The sequence below is a fragment of the Falco peregrinus genome, chromosome 10, assembly GCF_023634155.1.
Source record: "Falco peregrinus isolate bFalPer1 chromosome 10, bFalPer1.pri, whole genome shotgun sequence".
NCBI classification, from domain to species: domain Eukaryota; kingdom Metazoa; phylum Chordata; class Aves; order Falconiformes; family Falconidae; genus Falco; species Falco peregrinus.
This window is the reverse complement of record NC_073730.1, coordinates 18,720,792-18,743,684: the sequence shown is the minus strand read 5'-3', so window position 1 is coordinate 18,743,684 and position 22,893 is coordinate 18,720,792. Positions and strand designations below refer to the sequence as shown.

At 36.7% G+C, this 22,893-nt stretch overlaps 1 protein-coding gene across 1 annotated transcript; it reads right to left on the bottom strand.

Moving 5' to 3' along the window:
* Positions 1 to 484: 484 nt before the first annotated feature.
* ODF2L (outer dense fiber of sperm tails 2 like) lies at positions 485 to 20,971 on the bottom strand. Its single transcript, XM_027788311.2, has 14 exons — positions 20,629 to 20,971; positions 17,136 to 17,205; positions 16,831 to 16,902; positions 16,441 to 16,557; positions 13,892 to 14,077; positions 12,486 to 12,595; positions 10,826 to 10,961; positions 10,170 to 10,274; positions 8,919 to 9,023; positions 7,639 to 7,794; positions 5,484 to 5,587; positions 5,241 to 5,403; positions 4,237 to 4,362; positions 485 to 1,853 (listed from the first exon to the last, which is right to left on the bottom strand). The coding sequence occupies exons 1-14, from the start codon at positions 20,694 to 20,696 to the stop codon at positions 1,725 to 1,727; spliced, it is 1,647 nt and encodes a 548-aa protein (XP_027644112.2). The 5' UTR covers positions 20,697 to 20,971; the 3' UTR covers positions 485 to 1,724.
* Between the last annotated feature and the right edge of the window lie 1,922 nt (positions 20,972 to 22,893).

The window sequence follows — 22,893 nt, the reverse complement described above, 5'->3', positions numbered from 1 at the left end:
CTGAAAAAAATACAAATTTCTAATTTTACAAGTTAAATCAAGTCACATATACTTTGACATAAATCTATTCTGTTCGTAGACGTTTAGAGGTAAAAAGCTACCTGAAGCTGCCAGCAACTTTAATTCCAGATCTGTTTCTTACAAATGCACAGGAAGAAAAAAAAAATTAATGTCCTGGATGGCAAAAAATAGGTTGAAATCAAGTTACTGTACATCTTTGTATCATTTATCAATGAAAAGTATACCAGTCTCCATGATGACCTTTCAAAAACCAGTCATGGACTGGATGTAACACTATTTCTGAAATTTTTCCTTCACACATGATGATTTTCAAAAAGGTTTTGATATTTTATAAGGAGCACAAGCAGAACTAAATGAATAAAAATATGGTTGTAAGTGTGTGTGTATGTTTAAGGTAAAAAACCCCAAAATTTAACAGAAGTATTTGCTACTAGCATGTCATATATAATAAATGACAGTTTTATTTTTAAAAAGCGCATACAAGCAGATCATTAGCACTTATCAGTATTTGTTAAGATCGATAAGCATTTGTAAAAAAAAAGACGTCAACATTCTATACAATATAAATAACTAACAACAAAATACTGTGTTTAACAAACAAGTATTGTCTGTACATGAACTAACATGTTTTCCATCAAAATATATATTCTTTAAATACACATTCTAATTTACATATATTTAATTGAATGCACTACTTTTCAAAACCATATCACAGCATATATCTATAAAAAACAATTATTAGCCCTGTATCAGCTGATTATTTACATGTGTTTAACCTGAGGCTTAAGTCGGTCTTATGACAGCAGCCTTTGTACTCACACACAGGGGAATACTGTCCCACCTTGCTGGAGCTGTGTCACTGTGAAAGGGCACACCAACACATTCAGAGCTTAAACTTTACCTGTATCTAAAATACCTTCCTACTTATGGTTGTAAAATATTACTACAGTATACTCCTGATCATAATGGGACGTAGGGAGAAAAGGCTGGATGGGACAGCCTTGTGGCAACTACTTCATGCAGCGCAGTAGCGCGTGCTATACTGGTGCTAAGCTGCAGGGAAAAAGAGGAAGCAAACCCAACGTGCTCTAAATTTTTGCCTGTATTAATAGGATAGGTATCATTATCTTGGGCAACTAAATTTCTACATTTACAGAAGTATAATGACTTATATATCATATAACTTTTAATAATTAGAACACACAAATTACTATGCAGCCAGTCCACGTGTGTTCTCTCCCCCCACATGAACTGAAAGGTAATCTGTGATCATCTGCATTTACTGCAGACTGAAAGGATGCACATAAGACTTTACAGGACAGCACCTAACACACGATAAATTCACAGACCAATATACAACTTTGTGTGCATACCCCACACTTACACACCTGTCACTACTGTCATGCAGACTGCCTTTTCACTTCTGTTGCACGAATAATACAATTCTTTATATCAGTAATACCAGGTAAATTTTCCCTATGTGACCAGCCAGCAGGATATACAGTAATGATTGACCTGCTTTTCCCTGCCCATGACAGAAGTATTCCTTGGGAAGAACTAACATAATAGTACTCAACTCTGTAAAATACTATAAAATCTCTCGCCTCCAACAAGATTTAGAAACAAACCTTGAAAAGTTTATCTGTTACTAACTAAATTCTTATTTATTTCTCTATTATTAACTAAATTAAAAACTAAAGAATTCAACCAAACATTGTTATGTATGAAGCTTTCAAAAACTGCACATAGTTCCGGATGCTCTGGCTCTTGCTCTCCGACTTCTGCAGGCTGTTCTCCAGCTCTTTCAAATGAACTTCATGGTGCTTTTCGTTCTAAGGAAAAGAGAAATGCAATCCTACTTAGAAATAAAATACAAATCAATCAAAATAATAACCTAAGGCAACTGGAGTACTGTGCTCAGCTCTGCGGCCCCCAGCATAAAAAGGCCATGGACCTGTTGAAACAAGTCCAGAGGGCCACAAAGATAATCAGAGTGCTGGAGCACCTCTCCTATGAAGACAGGCTGAGAGAGTTGGGTTTGTTCAGCCTGGAGTAAAGGTGGCTCCAGGGAGACCTTACAGCAGCCTCCCAGTACCCAACAGCGGCCTGCAGGAATGCTGGAGAGGGACTTTTTACAGGGGCAGGTAGTGATAGGACAAGGGGAAATGGCTTTAAACTGAAAGAGGGTAGGTTTAGATGAGATATTAAGAAATTCTTTACTGTGAGAGTCTTGAGACCCTGGTAAGGTTGCCCAGAGAAGTTATGGATGCCCCATCCCTGGAAACATTCAAGGCCAGGTTGGATGGGGCTTTGAGCAACCTGGTCTAGAGGAAGTTTCCCTTAAAGACCTCAAAATTTTGAAGCTTTGTGTTGTCAGGACCAAACTGAACATGTTTGAATACACTCATAATCCAAAAAAGGCCTGGGAACGTAAAACCTAACCTGAATTTTTAGCATGAAAGATTCCTAGCATCCTAGATCTGTTATGAACTTAACACTCACTCTCATGTTGATTTTTCAAGAAATCAGTGACAGATGTTTCCTTACACAATATGATTTTTGATGCCTTGTATAAATTAGATGATTGATAGCAATATTATTTGCTCATTAGATTCATACCTGATGCACACCATATATCATTTGTTGTATAAAAGGAAATACCTGAATATCTGTAGTATTTAAGTCTGTTACAGATTTCAGATGCTAGTTGACTAAAATTAAATTTTAAAAAATACAGAATTACAGTCATCAGATTTAAATCCAACTTTAGAAAAAAATAGTAAAGTTAGAATGAATAACTGGATAAAGTTACCTTCACAGTCCTATTTTGCTTCCAGTTTCACTATAACAGGTATAAGACCATTTTATCATTTTCCATAATGCATTCTCAGTTATATGTAAATGTAATAAGAATAAAAACCAATTAATCAATTTAGAACAGTTCTTCTCTCATATATATGTATCTTTCACATATGTATTTTAACTGTAGGCTTCAAACAGAAAGCATTTGAAAACATACCTGTGACATTACCTGGAAACAAATCTGTCCCTTTCTGGGACAGAAGACAAGAACATTTTCTTTTTTATCTATTCTACATTAACATGGTAACACATTCCTATGAAAAAAATATTTGAAGTAGAATAAAACACTAGCCAGTGCCTGATTTTGTTTTAAGAACACTTTTGTCTTGAGGTAAATGCAGACATTAAGTTGCACCGGACACAGACAAAAATTAGTTAAAGCATACTGAATTCAGAACTGTTCTCTGATGTCTTATTTATATCTTGATCAGAGTTTGCTTTTAGGTTGGCTTGATTTTAACCTTGAATGCTTCAAGTCAGAATACAGCATGTTGTTTTTGAAAGTCTAGGAGAGTGACAGTAGAACTTTTTTTAGTGTCTTCTGTATTTGTTTTAAATAGCTCTACAGCTTATCATCATTTATCACAGGACAAATCTCTAACTATATCAAAACTTTGATTAAAGCAAATTATTTGCCACCACTAGTCTAGGGAATTCAGCTTTGTCTGACATTAATAGAAAATATGCTGAAATTTTCTGGATTAGATAAAACAATAGAACAGACTTCTTTTGAGATTACTCATCCAAAATACCTTCTTAGACTGTGGCTTTGCTGAATAGGTAAGCACCAACATATCAAAACATGGGCATTTAAAGGCTTAATACTTTGGAAGAAAGTTAGATTATCTCTTTTGTTACTAGCTACATTTATGTCCAACATTGGTATATAAACTGAAAGCTTTTCACAAATTTCCATAATATCAGATTCTTGTTATTAGCTCGGGGGGGGTAAGATACCACTATGGCACTGTTACGCAGTGACGTATAGAACTGTTATTCCAATTATTATATGGAACTTCCTTTCAAATCCAGGTATGCTTACTGAACATGATGATTAATCTGAGAGGGAAATTACAACTTCATACATATTTTTTCATGTTTGCCTTGCTGGGAAAACTGGATTGAATGAAAGATGTAAACTCAATATCATTCTAGTGATTTAGTTAGACTGGGCATCTGTTAAATCTATTAGAAATGTCAATATACAAAGTGTATCATCAAGTTGAATTAATCTGCTGTCTCCAAAACTGTGTATATGTTGTTTTAGTAGTGTTTTCCAGTAAAAGTAGCTTTTACTGTAAGTAGTGATGTGTTAAGTAATTCCTGAAGTTATCAACAGTATTATTTACTCACGTGGTGTAATACACAGAGGAGTTGTTTTCTCTCTTCTTGCCCCTTTCTCACTTCAGTTTCAAGAACCAGCATTTTTGTCTGAAGGGCTTGTTCTTTGTATGATATTTTTTCCAGTTCTTCAGCTACCTAAATAGTAATGAGAGAGAAATTATGTATATTTACTTTCACTTAAAGCCCAAAACAAATTATTTTCTTATACCTTAGCATTAATAGCTCTATTTCCTATTCTATCATTTAATACCTTAGTTATTTCCTACACAGAGAAATTAAACCTGGGAAATAATTGGATAAATTTGAAAGAAGTTTCAGTTTGGAAAAACATGTAGTATTATTGGAAGGGAGACAGTTTTGCCTTAACTTACAAATGAGTTAACAAAGTTGTTATTCTTTTCAAACCAAATCAATACCCCCAGATAGTATTGAAAAAAATTCAGATAGCTTATCTCAACATGATTAATCCGAGACAGAAGTTACCGCTACATACATATTATCTGATTAAACTAATTAATTCACTGCAGCCTTAATTATATTTCCTCTTCCATTTGATTTACTGCTTGCATCCTTTCTACAAAGGACAAATCTCTGCTTAATATTGAAAGTGTGCAAAGGCTTCCTCTGAAATGAGAAGGACTTCAAAGTTCTTATGGGCTGCCTATTCCAGAGAAAACAAGAAAAAGGCAAGATTAAGCTTTTGTTCAGAATCTTTTTGCCATGTGAGTGGGATTTAATATTAGGTGGTTAAAGCATTTTGATTGTCACCAAAAAAATGACAGTGAAATGTTGGCCCACTGAACTTCGTCATTTATTTCAATAGAATCCAAATTCCACAAAGTAGTTTAATTGTGCAATCCATATTTAAACATGCAGAATTTCCCAGTAACTTTTTAGTATTGCTCCCTACATCTAGATCTTACCCCATCTTTTCTTCTCAAGCGTATTTTTTAATGCTATTTTAAAACAGAAAAAGGAAAACAATATTAGGAAATGTATTAGATCATCGGTACCATTTTCCTCCCTTCTTCCAAAGCAGATTCCAGTTGCCTGGTTAATCCATTATATTCTGCAATTTTCTCTTCAAGCTGTAATTTACTGCTCTGAAGACTCTCATCTTCCTTTTTAAGCTGACAAGCAAGTTCTTCATTTTGAAATTCCATCTCTTCTAATTGCCTTTATGCAAAACAGATTAACATATAATTCACTATAGCAGAACAGTGTAGGAATTAATTACAGTCAGATTTTTTAGTTACCATTTAAGATCTTCATATTTCTTCTGAATGTTACGGTTTTCTTCTTCTAAGGAAAGACTGCACAAGGAAGTTACATCATCTTCCTCCTGTAAAAATGACAATTCCTTTCTAGTTGAAGAGACCTATATACAGGATATTACAGATCAAAGTAAGCTTGCCTATTAAAATCTAATCAAACAATTTAACTGTAATTTCAGGCAAACGCTGTATTACACTCAAATATACATGATATTTTCTTTAAAAGAAATAAAATGCAGCCAAAGTAACAGGCTAAAACTTTGTGTAAATACTTTAAGGCTGAGAACCTGCTATGTAACAAAGTGAAGCCCTAACGCAACCCATACGCTGCTCATGCAGCCCTGTGTATTAGGGGTTGGCCAGGTTTACCTCCTTGTGAACTTTGACTCTGATTTAGATTCCAGCAAAAATAAGTTCCCTCACACTACAGTCACAGGAAGCACAAAAGTAATACCGCATATATATATATACACACCTTTACCACATGACGGCGTAGCACTGGCAAGGAATTTCATGAAGTAGTGAGTATCAAGACAGACAACCAAGTTCATAAAAAGAGCTACATCAGTAGCAGCAGCTAACAAAAGCAAGAAGCCAAACTGTCTTCCCCTACCCAGCATCCAGACTCACAAACTTTTACATCTTTTCTTTTAAATCTGTTAACAGTAGTGATGAGATTACTGTTATCTTGCTATCATCCATCTACAGCAAATTAGTAATAAATCACCACATCAGCAGCCTGCTGGTGCCATTATTTAAGAGGCAATGCCATCCTTCACTGGGCTACCTCAAGCAGTTCCATCCAGTAATTTGAACTAAACTGGCTGATTTTTTTAATGTGAATTACAGGCTGCTCAGCAAGCAGGCTGGTAGTTGCAGAAACCTCTAGCAGAGGGGTAGTGAACTGATGCCCTGGTCCACCTGAACCCAGGTTTCTGCACATGGTCCAGTTACTTCAAAGAAATTTTCCTGAATTCTGGTCATAGGACCAAAGGTCAGAATCTCTAAAGAATGTCACCAAGATTTAACGCTGAAATTTAACTACTGTTCCACCAGACTGGTGATTATATTCCCAATTGCTTCACTGTACTTACAAGGATTTTTTTGCATTTATTCAGGAAAACATGTAGTTAGATTAAGTTACATACATCATTACATATATGCACCTCAAAATTACTTGTTGCTTAAGTACTTACTAAGGAAAGATGGATTTATGAACTTATGAGCATTCCTGGAAGGAGTATTTAAAATTATGCAAATAAGAACAAAATTTGATGATCATCTTGACAAGAAATCTAAAAAAATCAAAAACTACTTTTTTTTAATAAGCATATAAAGTCTATAAGGACACAGAGACTCACTGTATTTCAGCTGGTTTTCCTACTGACAGGAAGATTAAGCCCCTTTCCTACCCTACTGATTCAAATGCCTTTGTCTTTTGTGCTAGCAGAGTATTCTCTTTAACTCAAAAGCACATTAAAAGGAGAGAGAAAAGAGAACAACAAAACCCTTTAAAACTTAGCCCTGCCATTGAAATTGATGTCACAAGGAAAATAAAAAGCTGAGGAATATTCATATCCAGGCTTAAGTACAAGCAGTAGTACCAAAATATTGCTAAAAATAGAAATGATCCTATTAAAGCATTTTAAAAATACTTTATCAATGAACAAAATGAAATCATTAAAAGTTATACATCATCATCAATACATTTTATGACTATTTATCAGAGAAAATATTGTCTGGTTTATAAATTAGTCATTAAAAACAAAACTAATGTGAAATTAAATTATTCCACTCAATACAAACAATAATTATACTTGCACATTTATTTCCAGGGAAGAATTCTGCAACACATCTCAGGACATCAGTATTCAAAAGGATCAAGAATGCACTTACTTAAAAGATACAGGATCTTAAAGGAACTAGTCTTGTCACATACTGAATTAATGTAAATACAGTTGGCAATAGTTTTATTTGCACTATGCTATTTCTACAGAAGACTTTTTTGATTTATGAAGCAAATAACAAAGGAAACGGCACAACTGTCACACACGCTAATAGGAAAAAAATGTTCCACTTCCTTCCACATAACTTTCTCATTTATCTTTAAAAATTAGCATGTTCTGAGTATCTGAACCTGCAGCTCCCTAAGGGTTTTGCATTTCTTTGTATGGATCCTTTCCCAGGACATAATAAGCTTTTCCTGATATCCTTGCTGCTTTTCCTCAGCTGCTTTCAGCAAGTCACAAACGTGTTCTAACACCTTAAACTCAGCCTCTGTTTTGTCCCTCACCTGCATAGTATCATCACAGGAGAAAAACGTAAGTGTAAAACCATAAATCAACTGTTGTAATACCTAATGGCTTTCCATGTGTAATAAATCTGAAATTCTACACAAGCTGCATAATATCACCTATTGTATGAAATACTGACAAAGTTACAAGTTCACCACTTGAGAAATTTCCATCTCTGACTACATTTCATTAAAGACTCAGTAACACTCATAATGAACATTTACAAAATTATGCAAGTGTTAGCAGTTCATCATGCAATATCCGAATGTATTTTATTTTTATACAGTATGATTTGGGAACTGGCATACAGACACACTAAGCAGCCTACAGAAAAAATTCTGACCATACAGCTATTGCAGTATTTGGAAAGAGGACAACACCTAATGCCATCTGAAGCTATGTGCAAATATTACTTATGGGTTCAGAAATTTTTTCCTTATTACAACTCAATCATGGAAAAATAAAGTTAGTATGAAATAAAACACCTAAAGGTGCTTCTCTGTGAGGACTAATTCTGTTCTCCAAAACAGAACATTGCAGACAACACAAAACCTGTCCCTGCCTCAGCTTAATTGCTTAAAAGAATATGTATTTTGACGAGCTATGGAACTGAGGAAATTTGTTTTCCTACCAGTTTTGCATTGTTTTCTGATGCTTAAGAATGTGCTAACTGTGTCCTAGTATTCGGCTCCATCTGCTGAAAAACATAAAAAACTCATCCCTGCATGGTTTCTGTTTTAACTGCTAGGTAAAACAAAGAAGTCTTACAATAGGTTTGCTTCAATACACAACTTTCACAGGTGTTTTGTTGAAAGATCTAGTTTTAAAATCAAATAAAACCACATTTTTAAAAATAAAAGAATTCTCAAATTCTAAAATAGCCCCACTCCTTAATCATTACTCTAGAAATGATTTCTCACCTGTTTGCAATTGATCAAAAGAGCCACCAGCTCACAAGTAAGAGTTAGTAAAACTTTCAGTGAATTTATAAAAGTTTTGTACATTGAAAAAGAAAAAAAGAGCCAGTGTCTTGTGACTTCTAATAAGTGGGTCACAATAATGTAGGAAAGATCAATGTCCTACAGAACTGTCTGGAAACATGCTATATCACTGCAAGACTTACCTTATCTACTTTTAAGCATTTGTTTTCTGTTATTCTTTTGTTTTCATTTAAGACTGTTGCATATCTGGATTTCAATTCTTCTACTGCTGTTTGTAATTTCTGTACCTAGGACAACATATATTTTTCACATACACTTGCAAGGTGTTTCTTTTAAATATAGAGACAATAGAATCATTAGTAAGAAGCATAAAGGAAAACCTTTGATTTCTAGATAGAATCTCAATATTTGTCATTAGATTAAGTTATTTACTTTCATTATCCTACTCATCACAGCAAATATAAAAAGGTAGCCAGGAGAAGAGCACTCTTGATATCCACATTGTGTTTTCAACAAGGGAGAATGAGTCGTGCTAAAGCAGCAGCCAACTTGACTCATCCTTCTGTCCCCAGGTAACAAGTGTCATGGGCAGCTCCCATCTGGAGTCACCACAGCTACCCAGGCAGGGAATTTCATCCCACTCACTGCTTAAGGCTGGCGGTTTGCTGGAATCTCATCTTCCATCTTAAAGCTGGCAGCAACTTTAATTGTGGTGATGCATTCCACGGACAAGGCACACTGGTTATAGCTAGATTTTGTATTGTGTCTTTTCTCTTGTCAATGATTTTAAAAAGACTTAAGTGAAGAATGTCAGTGAAGTGGTGTCTATACTATAGCAGAAACATACAACTTTGAATCAATGTTCTAAAATTTCTTCTCGTGAATAAAGCCAAATACAAAAAAGCAATTGATAAAAAAAGCTCATTTTAAGTCTGATTTATATGTTTTGCTGGTATTTTCAATATGGAGCTACATATGTAAATAAAAAACCTCTTACAGCAGTACTTGAATGCTGGTTTATTATCCTTAGGAACGTGGAAATAAAGATGTCCAAGGAGAGGTAAAAATATCATTGGATATGTCTACTAAAGACATTAGACTCAATTTTTTTTTTAAATACAATTTATTAGATTACTAACTTGCTTTTTAGGAAGCAAGTCTTTTCTAAGCAAGTATGTAATTAACTCTGTTGGCTTCAATGAGCTTCAGCTGGGCTTCACACAATTTAATAAGGATTATGCATCCTAGTAATAATGGGGAGACTATTCTTTGATATGGTCTATAATGGCACTCTCTTCCATCATCCCCGATGTTACAACAGTATTACAATCACCATGACAACAAATCTGTTTTATTACAAATAAAATATCATTTCCTCAAAACTGCTTACAAATTTATAAACCATACTTAAACATTTCAAATATACTGGTCACCTGATTTTTGTACAGTTCAACAAGGTTTTCCTGCAGCTTTGCCTTTTCTTGCAGATTTAGCAGCTCACTTTCAACAGTACTCTTTTCCAGTGTAGCAAGGGAAGCCTTGATTAAACCATGGGAAAAAAAAAATTTAAGAGTGTTATTAAAATAACACAATCTACCATGTGATATTACTACAAAGTGACCTGCAGGCATTAGGAAGAGTGACACAATTGTCTATCCTGTCAATCAAAAATTATAGCCCACAGTTCATTTGTCAGCTCATGAGAACATTTACTTTGGAGGATAAATACAATCCAAAACCTGTAAAGCCTTTAAAAATTGAAATTAATAATTGAGCTAAACCCAGTCCTTTGATTTCAAAAAGTTTTACAAACATAAACAATTTCTAGTTAAGCAGCTTTGTAGCTACTGTCAGTAAAATAAATGGTTAAGCAGATAGATGATTAGACAACCCTGTTCCTAGCTTTGCTATGGATTTCCACTGATAAAATTTAAATGTCTCATTTTCACTTACTGCAAAACATGGACAGCAAAATTTATTCTACAGGTTTGGGATCTCTAGACAGAGGGCCCCAAGGGAATTAATGTGGTTACTCCATTAATGTATCTGAAATGCAGAGTCATTCAACAATGTTTTATAATGATCTTACCTTTAATTTTTCATTTTCAAGGTAAATGTTTTCGTTTTCAGTGTTAACAGAATTCAGCTTTCCAAGAATTTCCTTATCTGAGTTTCTTCTCCATTCCTCCTTTCTTTTCAGTTCTTCCAAAAGGTTTGTGATCTGCCTTGTTAGATAGGCAAGAACTCTGTGCAATATATAATGCTTGCAAAACTCTTTATGCAAATTAAATTGTACCTTAACACATACTCCTTCATTGTTCTCATTTTAAGCAAAAAAACCACAAACAAAACAGAGAATGCATTTAAGCATCCCAAGAAAGCAGTATCTATAGAAATAAGAAACTATCCAAAAGAGCGGTCCACCAAGGAAGTAAGTGGTCCTTGCTCAATTATAAATTCATTACCTAGAATGTCCAAGCATGTTTCCAAGACAACTTACTGTACAAAATTGAATTGCATTGAATTTATAGGGTCTGTCAGATAAGTCCTACTAAGAACATTCCATAGCTAGTTTAGAAATGGTACTTTCTGTTATCAAAAGCAACAAGTTGTGCTATGCCTCACCATTTGCTTTTCATGTTAATAAACAATGAAATTTGTTTTGCTCTTTAGCCATACACTGCCTAGTAGAACAAGTCTGTTGGAATGGTAGATTTCACGCAAAGGCTATTATTTTCAGCTAAAGTAAAACCAGCAAAAAAACTATTGGAAGCAGGATGAGTACTTGAGGGAAATATTATAGATGTTTCCATTTTTGGGGTTTTTTTTTGGTTTTTTTTTTTGGTTTTTTTTTTTTTTTTACTTTCCTAGATGCCTCCTCATATACCCTGGGCAAACAGCAGGCTAGACAGATTTTAGGACTGACAAGTACCTGCACTGTTAAAATTTTAACATGTACTGAAAATATTTTCAGAAATGTCAGATTTTCTGAAACACAAATATAAGTCAAGCCAATTTAATTTGAGCTGTTACATATATGAGGATTAATCAAGTTCTTTGTAAAATACACATTCTGCCTTAGACCTAGAATAAAGGCACCTACAGTTTCTTTTGCTTCCTTGAATTACAGTCCATGTTTCTACTGACAGAAAAGGTAAAAGGATATTTGTCACTGTCTGCCAAAGAATATGGCATATCCTTCATGTACATTAAGATTTCATTGTGTAGTTTGAATAAGGTTGGACAATTCTGTGTTGCTTTTCCTTACAAGAATAAACTGTTCAAATGTGCATCTGAGAGGAACCTTTCTCTATCCACTAGTGGGGTAAAACATTAGCAGAACTGAAATAATTTCACCATCATTAGTCTGAAGCAGAAACTAGAAGCCTAAGAACCATCTAAGAACCTTCTTAGGCTTAGAAGCCTAAGAATCAAATTGTTGAATCAGTTAATAAGTGGTTCTGAGGAAGCAGCATAGTAGCTACTATCAAGTTCAGGCTAATTGGAAGTATGCAGGGGAAAGAATATACTCCTTACTTGTATGGGTGAACGACTTTTTTAAAAAAGGTTGTGAAACACAGCAAAGAGAAAGCTAAGAATGTTAAATTTGTTCTTGTTTCCAACTTCTAAATTCTGCTCAGAATTTTAAAATATGAATAAACTTGTTTACATTGTCAACACCAACTACTACACTACTAAATATCAACACTGTGTGAATACAAACAAAAAAAATTATCAGTTTAACTTACTTGTTAAGTTCTTCTATTTGAATTTCTAACGCTTTCTTTTCTTCAACTGTTCTATCATGCTGGTTTTTCCAGGCATCAGATGCCAACAGTATCTCAGACAGTTTGACTTCCTAGAGAATACAGGAATTACACATTATGTAAAAAAATATTGCCACTGGACAATGTCATCTAGTTCTACAACTTTTAGTAAACACAAGAGCTATTTAATATAAGATGGCTTTATTGGATCTCCCTAGTACAAAGCAATGCAAATTTTGTCTTGGATCAAAAGAAAACAAACAAAACCACTCACTTGTTAAAAAATTAGTCTATGTACAGACTTACCTTCAAGGCACAGACACAGTTAAACACTGGCACTTTATACCAACTGTAGAATACAACAATATTTCAAGATTTAAGGTGAAAATATTTTCATACAGAAGTATTTGTCTCCAATACACCTCTACTACATATTACATAAATTAAGACAAAAATAAAATTCTGCCAAAACATTTTAAGAATGAAAAATAATACTTAGGTAGGAAATGCAAAGAACTATGGATAATTAACAAACACATGCTATCTTGAAGTTCACCAGGTCTTCAATAGGGAAAGAAAACAATAGTGTGACTACAAAACATCAAAAGTTCAGGAGTTAGCTGCCATCCCTCTGTACTGCTAGGTGTACTTAAAGATCCACTTACTGCCTTCTCACAAAGATCAAAGAGGAAAAAAGACATTATTAACCATCTCCTGGTATACTAACTGGAAAAATATAACTTCAGTACTAACACATCCAAAATGATGGCAAGACATCTGAAAGTATGAAAACATACTCTTATTAGGAAACCTACATAAGGCAATAAAGATTTCAGCACAGTTTTGATCCACCTGGCCTTTTTGAAAAATTACACACTGTAGGGACATGCAAGGCAAGAATCTATGGAACAATTTGGATTAAGGAATTTTTGTATTTATATTTTGAAAAGGTTCAGAGCAAGCAGCTTAGAAACAAAGCTAAGCATCCACATGGTATGTCATACACTGATAAATAAAACGGACTTCAAACCCCAATCATGGATTCTCACTTAGTACACTGTACTTCTGAGTTAGTGTATATCTGTAAAGGTCTAACAGGAAGATCAGGAAAGGTGTAACTGAAAGTTTATCAGACTTCCCTTACTTATTACAGTTTGAGGTATACAACATCATGGCTTAAGACATTCACTAAATTTTGACAGAATAAAGGCAGTGAATGTAGTAACAGTTTGCATGTCACTTGAACCTTTTCCTTAACCAAGCAGCAAAATAAGTAAAAGGTACAAATGCAGCATGATGAACCAACTTTTTCCCGTTTTCCACAGCTGAAAGTCTCCCAATTGTTCCCCTTAAAACAGCACAACATTGCTCACAGCATAGTCACTCACACGTTCTCTTATTCTGGAGGTTAGATTTTCCACAGCTGCTTCAAAGTGCCGAGCTCTTTGTTTCTGGGACCTGATTGCTTTTTTCAGAGCAGTCTTCTTTCGCTCACTTGCTTCCTTTAAGGCTAACATCTGGTGCTTGTATTCACCAATTCGAAGTTTCCACTCTGCTATTTTCTTTTCTAGAGTCTGCAACATAATTAAACATCAACTCTTTCCCAATGCAGGAAGCTGACCTCTCTAACTTCATGAGTTTTGTATTTTTCATCAACATATCACTTGTTATTTAAATATAAATGGAAAAACAAAAGACCAGACATTAAACCACTACATGATGACATACAATAAAAGCAATACTGGAGAATCGCAAATGCAATTATTAAGGTGCTACAGCTTATAGAAAGTATGACCAAGCTACCAGTAGACAACTATTTAATAGAGACAAGTGCAAGTTCCATTCATATAACTTATTATTCTGCCAAATTACAGCAATGTCAGTAGGCTAACAGTGTAAATCAATTTCTCAAGTCACTGATAAACATCCTAATTGTAAGAATGATTAATGCATTTGTTTCTTTCACTTGAATCTAGGTGTGACACTTAAGTTTATTCACATAGAACATAATTAAACCCAGAATAGCATGCCATTTAACCTACTGACTACATTAATGTACCAGCCTTATTCAAGATACTATTCGCCAGTTCCTATAAAATATGCATATTATACATATGAGAGGATATCTGTTAGTATAGGTCCTGCTAATGACCCCACAATGTTTCCACAGTCAATGAAAAATATATATGGTTTTCCAAGTAAAAGACGGTCTAAGGTACTAGGACTCACCAAAAGGTAAAGTACTACTTCAAAAAATGAAATTACAAAAACCACCAAATATGCAGGAAGCAGTATTTGTATCTAGATGTTTATAGGGCATTTCGTAAACAAAAATGTTACTTGGCATGGGGGGGTGTGTGAGGCTGGGGTGGCATGAGAACACCTTCAGTAAATACAGAAAATCTGACTCTATAGGGACTTCTTTAACTGTTGGTATAAATCTGTGGATAACTGGCTAGCTGAAAAGGGTCACATAGACATAGTCCAGCTGGCTGGACAAAAATGCACATCGCTCTCAGCTTATCTGAAGTAAAGCAAAATACACTGTCTTTGGCTGTCCTTGTTACACAATAACAGGAAGATTTTGGGGGGAAAAGAATGTTGCAGGTGGGAACAGAAAACTACAGAAGAGAAACTAGGGGTGGGCTTGGTATTTAGGCAACTAACCAATAATGAGCTTAACTTTTGTAATATGTATGAGCTAATTATAAGAAGGCATAAAAGGTGACTGTAAGAGACAATAAACGAAGCCTGCTGATCACTCATATTGAGTGACTGTGTCTTCCCTCCGTCGCAACATAAATCAACAACTGTTATCCCCTGTTATAACCGCAGGAGGTCACAATCACACTAAGAGTAAGTGCTCTGGGCATTATTCAGTGGCAGAGGTAAATTTAAATTGAGATTTCATAAGGGTAACGCTAAGCTTTTGCCAGCTGCTGTCCAGATATTAACCAAATCAACAGGATTTAAGCTAGCAACTGACTTCAGCACTTCAAGAGCAAACAAACAAAACTTTTAAATGAAGATTGAATGAAAATACAATTGTATATCAAGTTACTTTATCCAATGAAAATGTTTTTGGAATTCTGTAGCTGTACTAGGTAGAACAAGAAAGCAGGTTTTGTTTAGAAGAATACATGAGGCATTTATACAGACACAGATGTGACTTTTTTGGAATTGAGTTGCTATAGACTCCTTAACTTCAAATGATACAATTACTAGGGAATGTATGCTATCAAAAAAAATTTGGATATTAGAAGTATGTTATTGTTAGCCAATATTTTCTGATTCACGCCTATGTTCTTGACAAGTTTCAAATACTGAAACTGAGGCCTCATACAGCTCCAGACTCTGACATATGACCTTGTCCTTGCCTTGTTCTAAAGTCATTAACTGATGGAAATGTCCAAATTTACCACTTTCTTTTTAGAACAGAAAATAGAAATAATTTCACCTACCTTAAAGTGAAGTTAAGCATTAGTCTGAACTGTTTCTCTTTCAGTCAATATTAAGAGATTTATTTATTCTTTCAGTGTCAATAAAAAGAAACAAGTGATTCACCACCCTTATCTGACAACACAGTCATCCTGGGGACTTGTCTATCTCTTTTCATGGACTATATGGAGACTGCCTCAGGATCGATATCTACCTCCTAGATAGCAGTTAGGTCAATGCAAATGTTTTTATGTGTGCTTAACATGTCTTCAGCAGAACTGCTAGCATGCACAAGTTGAGGAAAAAAAAATCCTTTGCAATTAAGATTGTGTAGTCAGACTGTGCAAAATATAAATGCTAATTTATTGTTTGAGATTTTTTTCACAGAGAGTTTGATTTCAAGCAATACTTTAAGATTTAACTCTCACACCCGAGTTAAACTGACCACAGTAAGGCTATTATTCCAAATAAACTGAAACACAAATGAAAATATGTTGACCTGTATTTTCACTTTTAATTCATCATTTTCCACTTCTTTTCTTTGAATCTGACATAGCAGGTGAGCTTGTACTGCTTTTATTGATTTTGACAGATGGTCTTCTTTCTGTACATTGAGCTAAGAAAGAGAAATAAACACAAATCTGTTGGTCTATGGAAATATGCTATATGATGCTATCTATATTCTTTCTATTTTGCTGTAGTTTCTAACTGAAATTTGAATGCCCTCAAAAGCTGGAAAAGATAAAACATGCTCTGCAAGTATATTCACAAGCAGTAACTTGTTAATAATGTTGTTAATGTTAAATAGAAATCACAAAATTTAAAATTCGTAAATAAGACTCTAGTAAATTGGAAGAAAACATTCATTCTAACAGAACTGGTCACTCACTTTTTCAAGCTGAAGCCTGAATGAAAGTTCTTTAACATGTTTCTCCCTTTCAAGTATTTTTCTTCTGAGATTCTTCATGGGAAAAAAATAACAAAAAAAAATTGGTTTCGTGTCTGTACACAACAATGCAATGGTAATGCACACTGATGAACATTTCAGGTCTAAAACTAAGATTCCACTTTGTGATGATAAACCACAAATACTCCCATTTGCCACTGTCACTTGAAATTGTATGATCCCATGACATAGCCATTTTCAAATGTACAGCACAGAACAAAAAGAGGCAGAAATTTTGATTTACTTACAGTATTTTGGGTTTCATTTTCACTTAACTTCTGCATCAAAGTTTCACTGTTTTTAATGTTTAACTGCAAGACAGAAGCAGGAAACATCAAAAATTACTTCTGTATATAATTGATTTAGCATTTTTTCTATGGCTTTGAATTTGGAACATATGATTTGCTACATCTTCAAATTTGGTACATATGAATATAAAAGCTTGTATATGAGCTACTCAAGAGTCGACTGGTTTAAACCCTAAAGATTCAATTTATTTTGCACATAGAACTTTGTAGCTGAATAAAACAAATGAGGGTAATTCCATACACCAATTTCTTTCTTTATTTTAGCTAAAAGGACTCTAAATACCATAAATATTTAACAGTTCTTTAAATATAGTCAAATAGTAAAAGCTATTTTAAAACTCATAATATTTTGGAGACTAATATGAAGTATTAAAGCCTTTCAGGATAGATAGGTGAATCTGAAGATTGAACCTGAAAGCATAGGCTATGAGATCACAAAAAAAAAATAAAAATAAAAATCAACCTACATTAACAGTTACTACGAATCCAAAAGAACTTAGGTGCCTATAATATTGTCAACTAAACTTCTCATTTTAAAGCGTCTGATTTTGGGGGTGGTGTAACTTCCCATTCTAGAAAAATCAGTTTGTGAGACTTTCAGATTGTAAACCCTGAACGCTTTAATTTCACTAGTGAAAGGATAAACCCACTGCCTCAGGGTGGAACCTTTAGCATCAAAAGGTTTACTACAATTCCTTGCAAAACATTAATTTTATCCTGGCCTGCATGGATTTCCACATAATGTTCCATAATCTTGATCCCATGTGTATTTGTAAAGTCCATACATAGACCCCTGTTCTGCATCTAGGTTTCTACCTCTGCATGTACTGCAAACTTATAAATACTGTATTCAGTAGTAGTCCTATCCTTTCCTGACTACACTGAGTCAGATTTGCTACCAGCAAAAAATACATCAATAGGAATGGGCTTTTGTGACCCCACAGTAAGTTATCAGCAAAACCAGAAGTGCTTAGAGACTTCCCAGAATCAAGAAGTGACCGGAAACCTGAAGTACTCACACCATTTTTCTGTTCTCAGGAAATGGTGTTCCCCACAGTTAGCTCTCTATGAACTTTCTCTATAATGATCAACAAAAAGCTTCATACTCTAAGACAGCTAACATTGTCCAGGAGAACTTGAAAAATCAAGAATATTAGTTTTGAAATAAAAAAAATCAGAATAAACATCAATCTCTGTCAGCTTACAACAACAAAAGGCTAGCTTTATGACTTCCAAAAGAAAGCTAAGAAAGTCACCAATAACAAATCATGTTTAATTCCAAAAGAAATCTACATTCATCACTCCATCAGGTTTCTACGCAAGTTCCATATGGCATTGTCACAGAACTATCAAAACTGGCCGGCTACAACAAGGCTTCTACCATCCCATACCAGGTTAACCTCAGTAAGTAGTTAGCACACCTTGCCCCAGCACAGCCACCAACCCCACACAAGGTTTCAACAGTTCATCTACTGTCCGTGCTGCTTCTTCATCCTCTTCAGGCCAGTCCACCCTGCTTCTTGCCTCTACTGCATCCTTCTCCTTGTCTCTCCCACATCCAGGGCACTCTCTCTCCTCCCTCTGCTTCTTCCAGGTCTCTCTTCATCTGGGACTCCTCTTGCATACCCCTTAGAGCTATTTAACTACTTAGCAGGAACCAGCTGCACCTTATCCACATCAGCCAACCCACCGCCCCTGAAGCCAGCCCACAGCTGTATATTGTTAATTAACCTGCCTTCATTCCTCTATAATTCCTCCGCATGGCACTACTGTTAAACAGGAATTCATTGTGATCTATCTCCTGTTTTAACATACATAGCCCACCAAATTCCTTCCAACTTTGCAGGAACTTTCTTAGTGCACAGGACATAATAACAACAGAAAATTTTCCCAATATGTCCATTAAAGAAGATGGTAAGACTAAATGTTAGTGTAAGACTTGTGTAAGTAATGTACATTTGCATTGGTTCTATGTTTATGCCTTATATATTTTCTTATTTGGTGCTCTAGACTGTCAGATTCTTTGCTTATATCAGTAAAATATTTTATATCTTAGATGGCTATGATAATCCTTTTTATACAGCTACATCAGGGAACAGTTTTCTGGCTTCTCCAGATGGCGCATGAATTTTTCCCTGAAATAGCACTCATAGCTATGTAACATTTAGTATCAGATACAGTTAGGACATTGATCTTGCTAACTGAAGGATATCAGCCTAAGTCAACTCCTCAGGAGAATCATTTGGGAGGAATTTGACATATCTAAGAAAGACTTCCAACTTTCGAAAGCCTGTGATATCACAGGATGCACCCACACACTCATCACTCACAGAACACACCTAATCTCCAGGGCAAAGGCAACCAGTTAACCCCTGGTGACAGCGGAGGCCAAGTCCTGCTTAGACACTGATGCTACATTTCACAGGGGAGTTCTTCCAGTTCGGAGGCAGTGATGGCTTTTCTCTTTTCCCAGTTCGGAAAAGCTCATCACTGGGCAGGGCTGCACAGGAACGCAATGCTGCCCATGTCGTGTCAAGTCCGGAGCCAAGTATCCATGCCTACCACCTAAACACATCCCTTCCCCTGCTTTCTTGCTAAGCACCGTGAACCTGCCACCGCCACCCTAACCCCTTCCCCAAACACCTCTCCTGCCTCCGCCATCGCACTCCAGCGTGATGGATGCCCTTGTCAAACACAAAGTTTTCTGTTTACTACTCCCTCAGTGCTCCACTGACTACAGATTCTTTTTCAGAAATGGATTGTCTTGCCTTTTCCACCCACCAGGACCCATTTCTCCTGCTTTCAGCCTGTGACAGGTGCATCTCCATCAAAAGGATTTGCCAGACTAAAAGTTTATATTCTTACATCCGTATTTCCTCGGCAGAATTGAGAAAATGAGTAACAGAATTTGGGAAGTTCCCAACTAAAACAATCACTTCCTCACAGAACCAGAACGTAGACTGCTCTGCTTCCAACTGTTGCCGTAAGGCAAATAACTACGCTCCAAACATCTAATGCTTTTTATTTTATATATATATATTTGTGTGTCGTGTTTTATTACAGGCTTACATTTCCTGGGAGATCTCAACTTGTGTAACACAGTGCAGGCCTCTATAGCTTTTTCTTTGTTACACAACTGAAAGTAAGTTCTTGAATTTAAGTACTTCAAGTGAAAGCAGCATTTTAGAAGATTAAATATCATCTTTCATTTATCCGAGCGCATCTACGTAAGCAGAGGGGAACAGACAAGACTTTTTCCATAGTTTACCCATTCTTTGAAATATCATGTGCTTCTCATCTGTAGCTGGGAAGTAAATTTTGAAATAGCTGTTTTGAATCTTGTTAGCAAAGTAAATAGAATGAAAAAAGTCAGGCTTAAGAGGAACAGAATGAACTTGCCTCAGCAGCGTGAGGAAGAAGTTTTTCCTGAAGATCAGAGTCCAATAAAGGAGCAGCGGAGTTATGCACAGGTAAAGCTGAGGATGCCTGCGATGACGGCATTTTGTTTCAATGCTGTGTAACAAGACAGTATATGTTAACATACGTCGGTGTTCTGTGAATCAGTACCTGAAACATTATCCGCATCCCAGGTAGTTCCCACTGGGAAACAGTGTGCCACAGCAAGTAAACCCCAGCCTCATCGGGGGGTTAACGCAGTTAGGGAGCTGAAGTCTTGCACCCGTGTTCGTAACTTGTCATCACTCGAGCAGCGCCGAATCACGCGTTTGGGGCACGGAAATCAAACCCCGCCGCAGGCAGCTGAACGCACAACGGGGGGCAAGGACGGGGCGCACTCGCAGTTGCGGTTTCCCACCTGCGCACCCCCCCGCGCGGAGGGCGAGGAGCGGGGCGCAGGGCACCCGCCGCGGCACTCGCCCCCCGGCCCTCGCCCCCCGGCCTGCTGCGGGCCCCGGCCCCCCGCCCCCCGCCTCTGCGCCCCTGCCCGCGGCTCGGGCCCCTGAGCTGTCCCGCGGGGCGGTGCCCCCCCCCAGCGCCCCCTCCCGCGGGGCAGCGCCCCCTCCCCGGTGTCCCCGCCTGCGCTCGCCGCCGCTGGGAGCCGTTGCCGGGGTGACCGGCCGTTGCCGCGGCGCGCTCCCGCGGTGGCGGGCGGGAGGCGGTGGCGCGCTCCCCGCGGCCGGCCCCGTCCCGCGGCCGCCCCCCGCCCCGCCCCGGGGGAAGGGGCTCCCGCGGGTGTTGGGATCCAGAGGCGCTGCGAGACGCGGCTGCACCGGCTCGCACCGGTAACCCGCGGGCGGGTGCTGGCCGTGCCGCCCAGGGGGCTGTTCCCAGAGCACGATGGGCAAGGAGCCTGCAGACCGCCTCGAGGAGCTTTGCGTCCTCTGTTTGTTTTCCCTCTGGGTGTTTGCATCAATATATTCTTTCTGAGGTTTAAACAGTAAGCGTTCGTGTAACCTGACTGTATGTGGAGCTGCTTTAGCCACGTATTGTCTAACCTCGCAGAAAAGCCAAATAAATAAACATGTTCTGATGAAAAATAAACCAGTTACTCTTGCATCATGTCACGTGAGAAAGCACCAATGACACTTGAGGTGGCACTTTATAGAATATCCCAGACATCGCAATAGACATGTGGGAAGATCACTTTCAGGTAATGACGAACAGAATGTGCAAAACAGACTGATCATTAATATAAATACAATCATATGTACACGTACTTATGTACATACATATACACATGTACCTAGATGTACACATAATCATATATAGTCATAATTTGCACATAATTTTTGTTTAGAAAAAAAATCATGCTGATAGAAATGTTATTTTTTAATATGCTAAGTAAATATTAGTGTTAGTAACTTTTTAAAAAAAAAATCTTGGCAAAGGGAGAAATAATCAAAATCAAGATAAACCGCACCCTTTTGCATCATTTGTACACATGCCAGTCTATATTTTCTTCTCTTGCTGGCAATAGAACCTCAGCAGTCAGAGAAGTTATTCCTTTTCTACACTCTTTGGAGACTATTATCTAGCTAAGTGTGCACAATAAAAAAAATAAAAATCAAAAGTTAAACTTTAATATTTTTAATTCCAGTAGAGATGAAATCACTCCATTACCCATTCTGGAGTGAGTGCCTGTTTGTACCTGAATTACAAGCAAGATTTTTTCTTTGCATGTGCAAAAGGCCTAATATTTTGTTCTCTATAGGATCCATAGCCTTGAATTGTGAATCAACCCCTCCTGTCAGACCTTGCTTCACCACTGCTATCTATGCGCTGTGGCTTTGGTATCTCATAGTCAGCTCAACCAGAATTCTTATTTTTAACTTCCTAGAACTTGCTCTATGATTGACTTATTTTAAAAAGAAAGCAATAATTTGTTGCAATTGTCTAAAAATGCGGTAATTGCTTTTATAATAAAGCAACCACTATCCATCGGTAAGGCTAATTAGCATGATGAATAGCATTGCACTCTGTACCTCATAAACAAAGAATGAATCACAAGTTTCAGTCCACAAGACCACATTTTAACGACTGTGGCACAATCCATGGAGTGGAAAAAAAATAAAGGAAATATGACACCCAGTTCCACAATGACACAATTACAAGCCCTAATAAAAGAGGTGTGCTGGAGAGGGGTTTCTTTAGATTCCACGTGCACCCTGCCGAGTGTCATGGCTCATGACTTTATCTGCTCTAAAGGTATAACTGAAGCTTTCATTTCGGTGTCAGACAT

Coding starts and splice junctions, on each gene's coding strand:
- ODF2L (XM_027788311.2), bottom strand. CDS start 20,696: ATGCCGTCATCGCAGGCATCCTCAGCTTTACCTGTGCATAACTCCGCT. Junction 17,206..20,628: donor GCTCCTTTATTGGACTCTGA/TCTTCAGGAAAA, acceptor TCCTGCTTCTGT/CTTGCAGTTAAACATTAAAA. Junction 12,596..13,891: donor CCTCCAGAATAAGAGAACGT/GTGAGTGACTAT, acceptor TGTATTCTCTAG/GAAGTCAAACTGTCTGAGAT.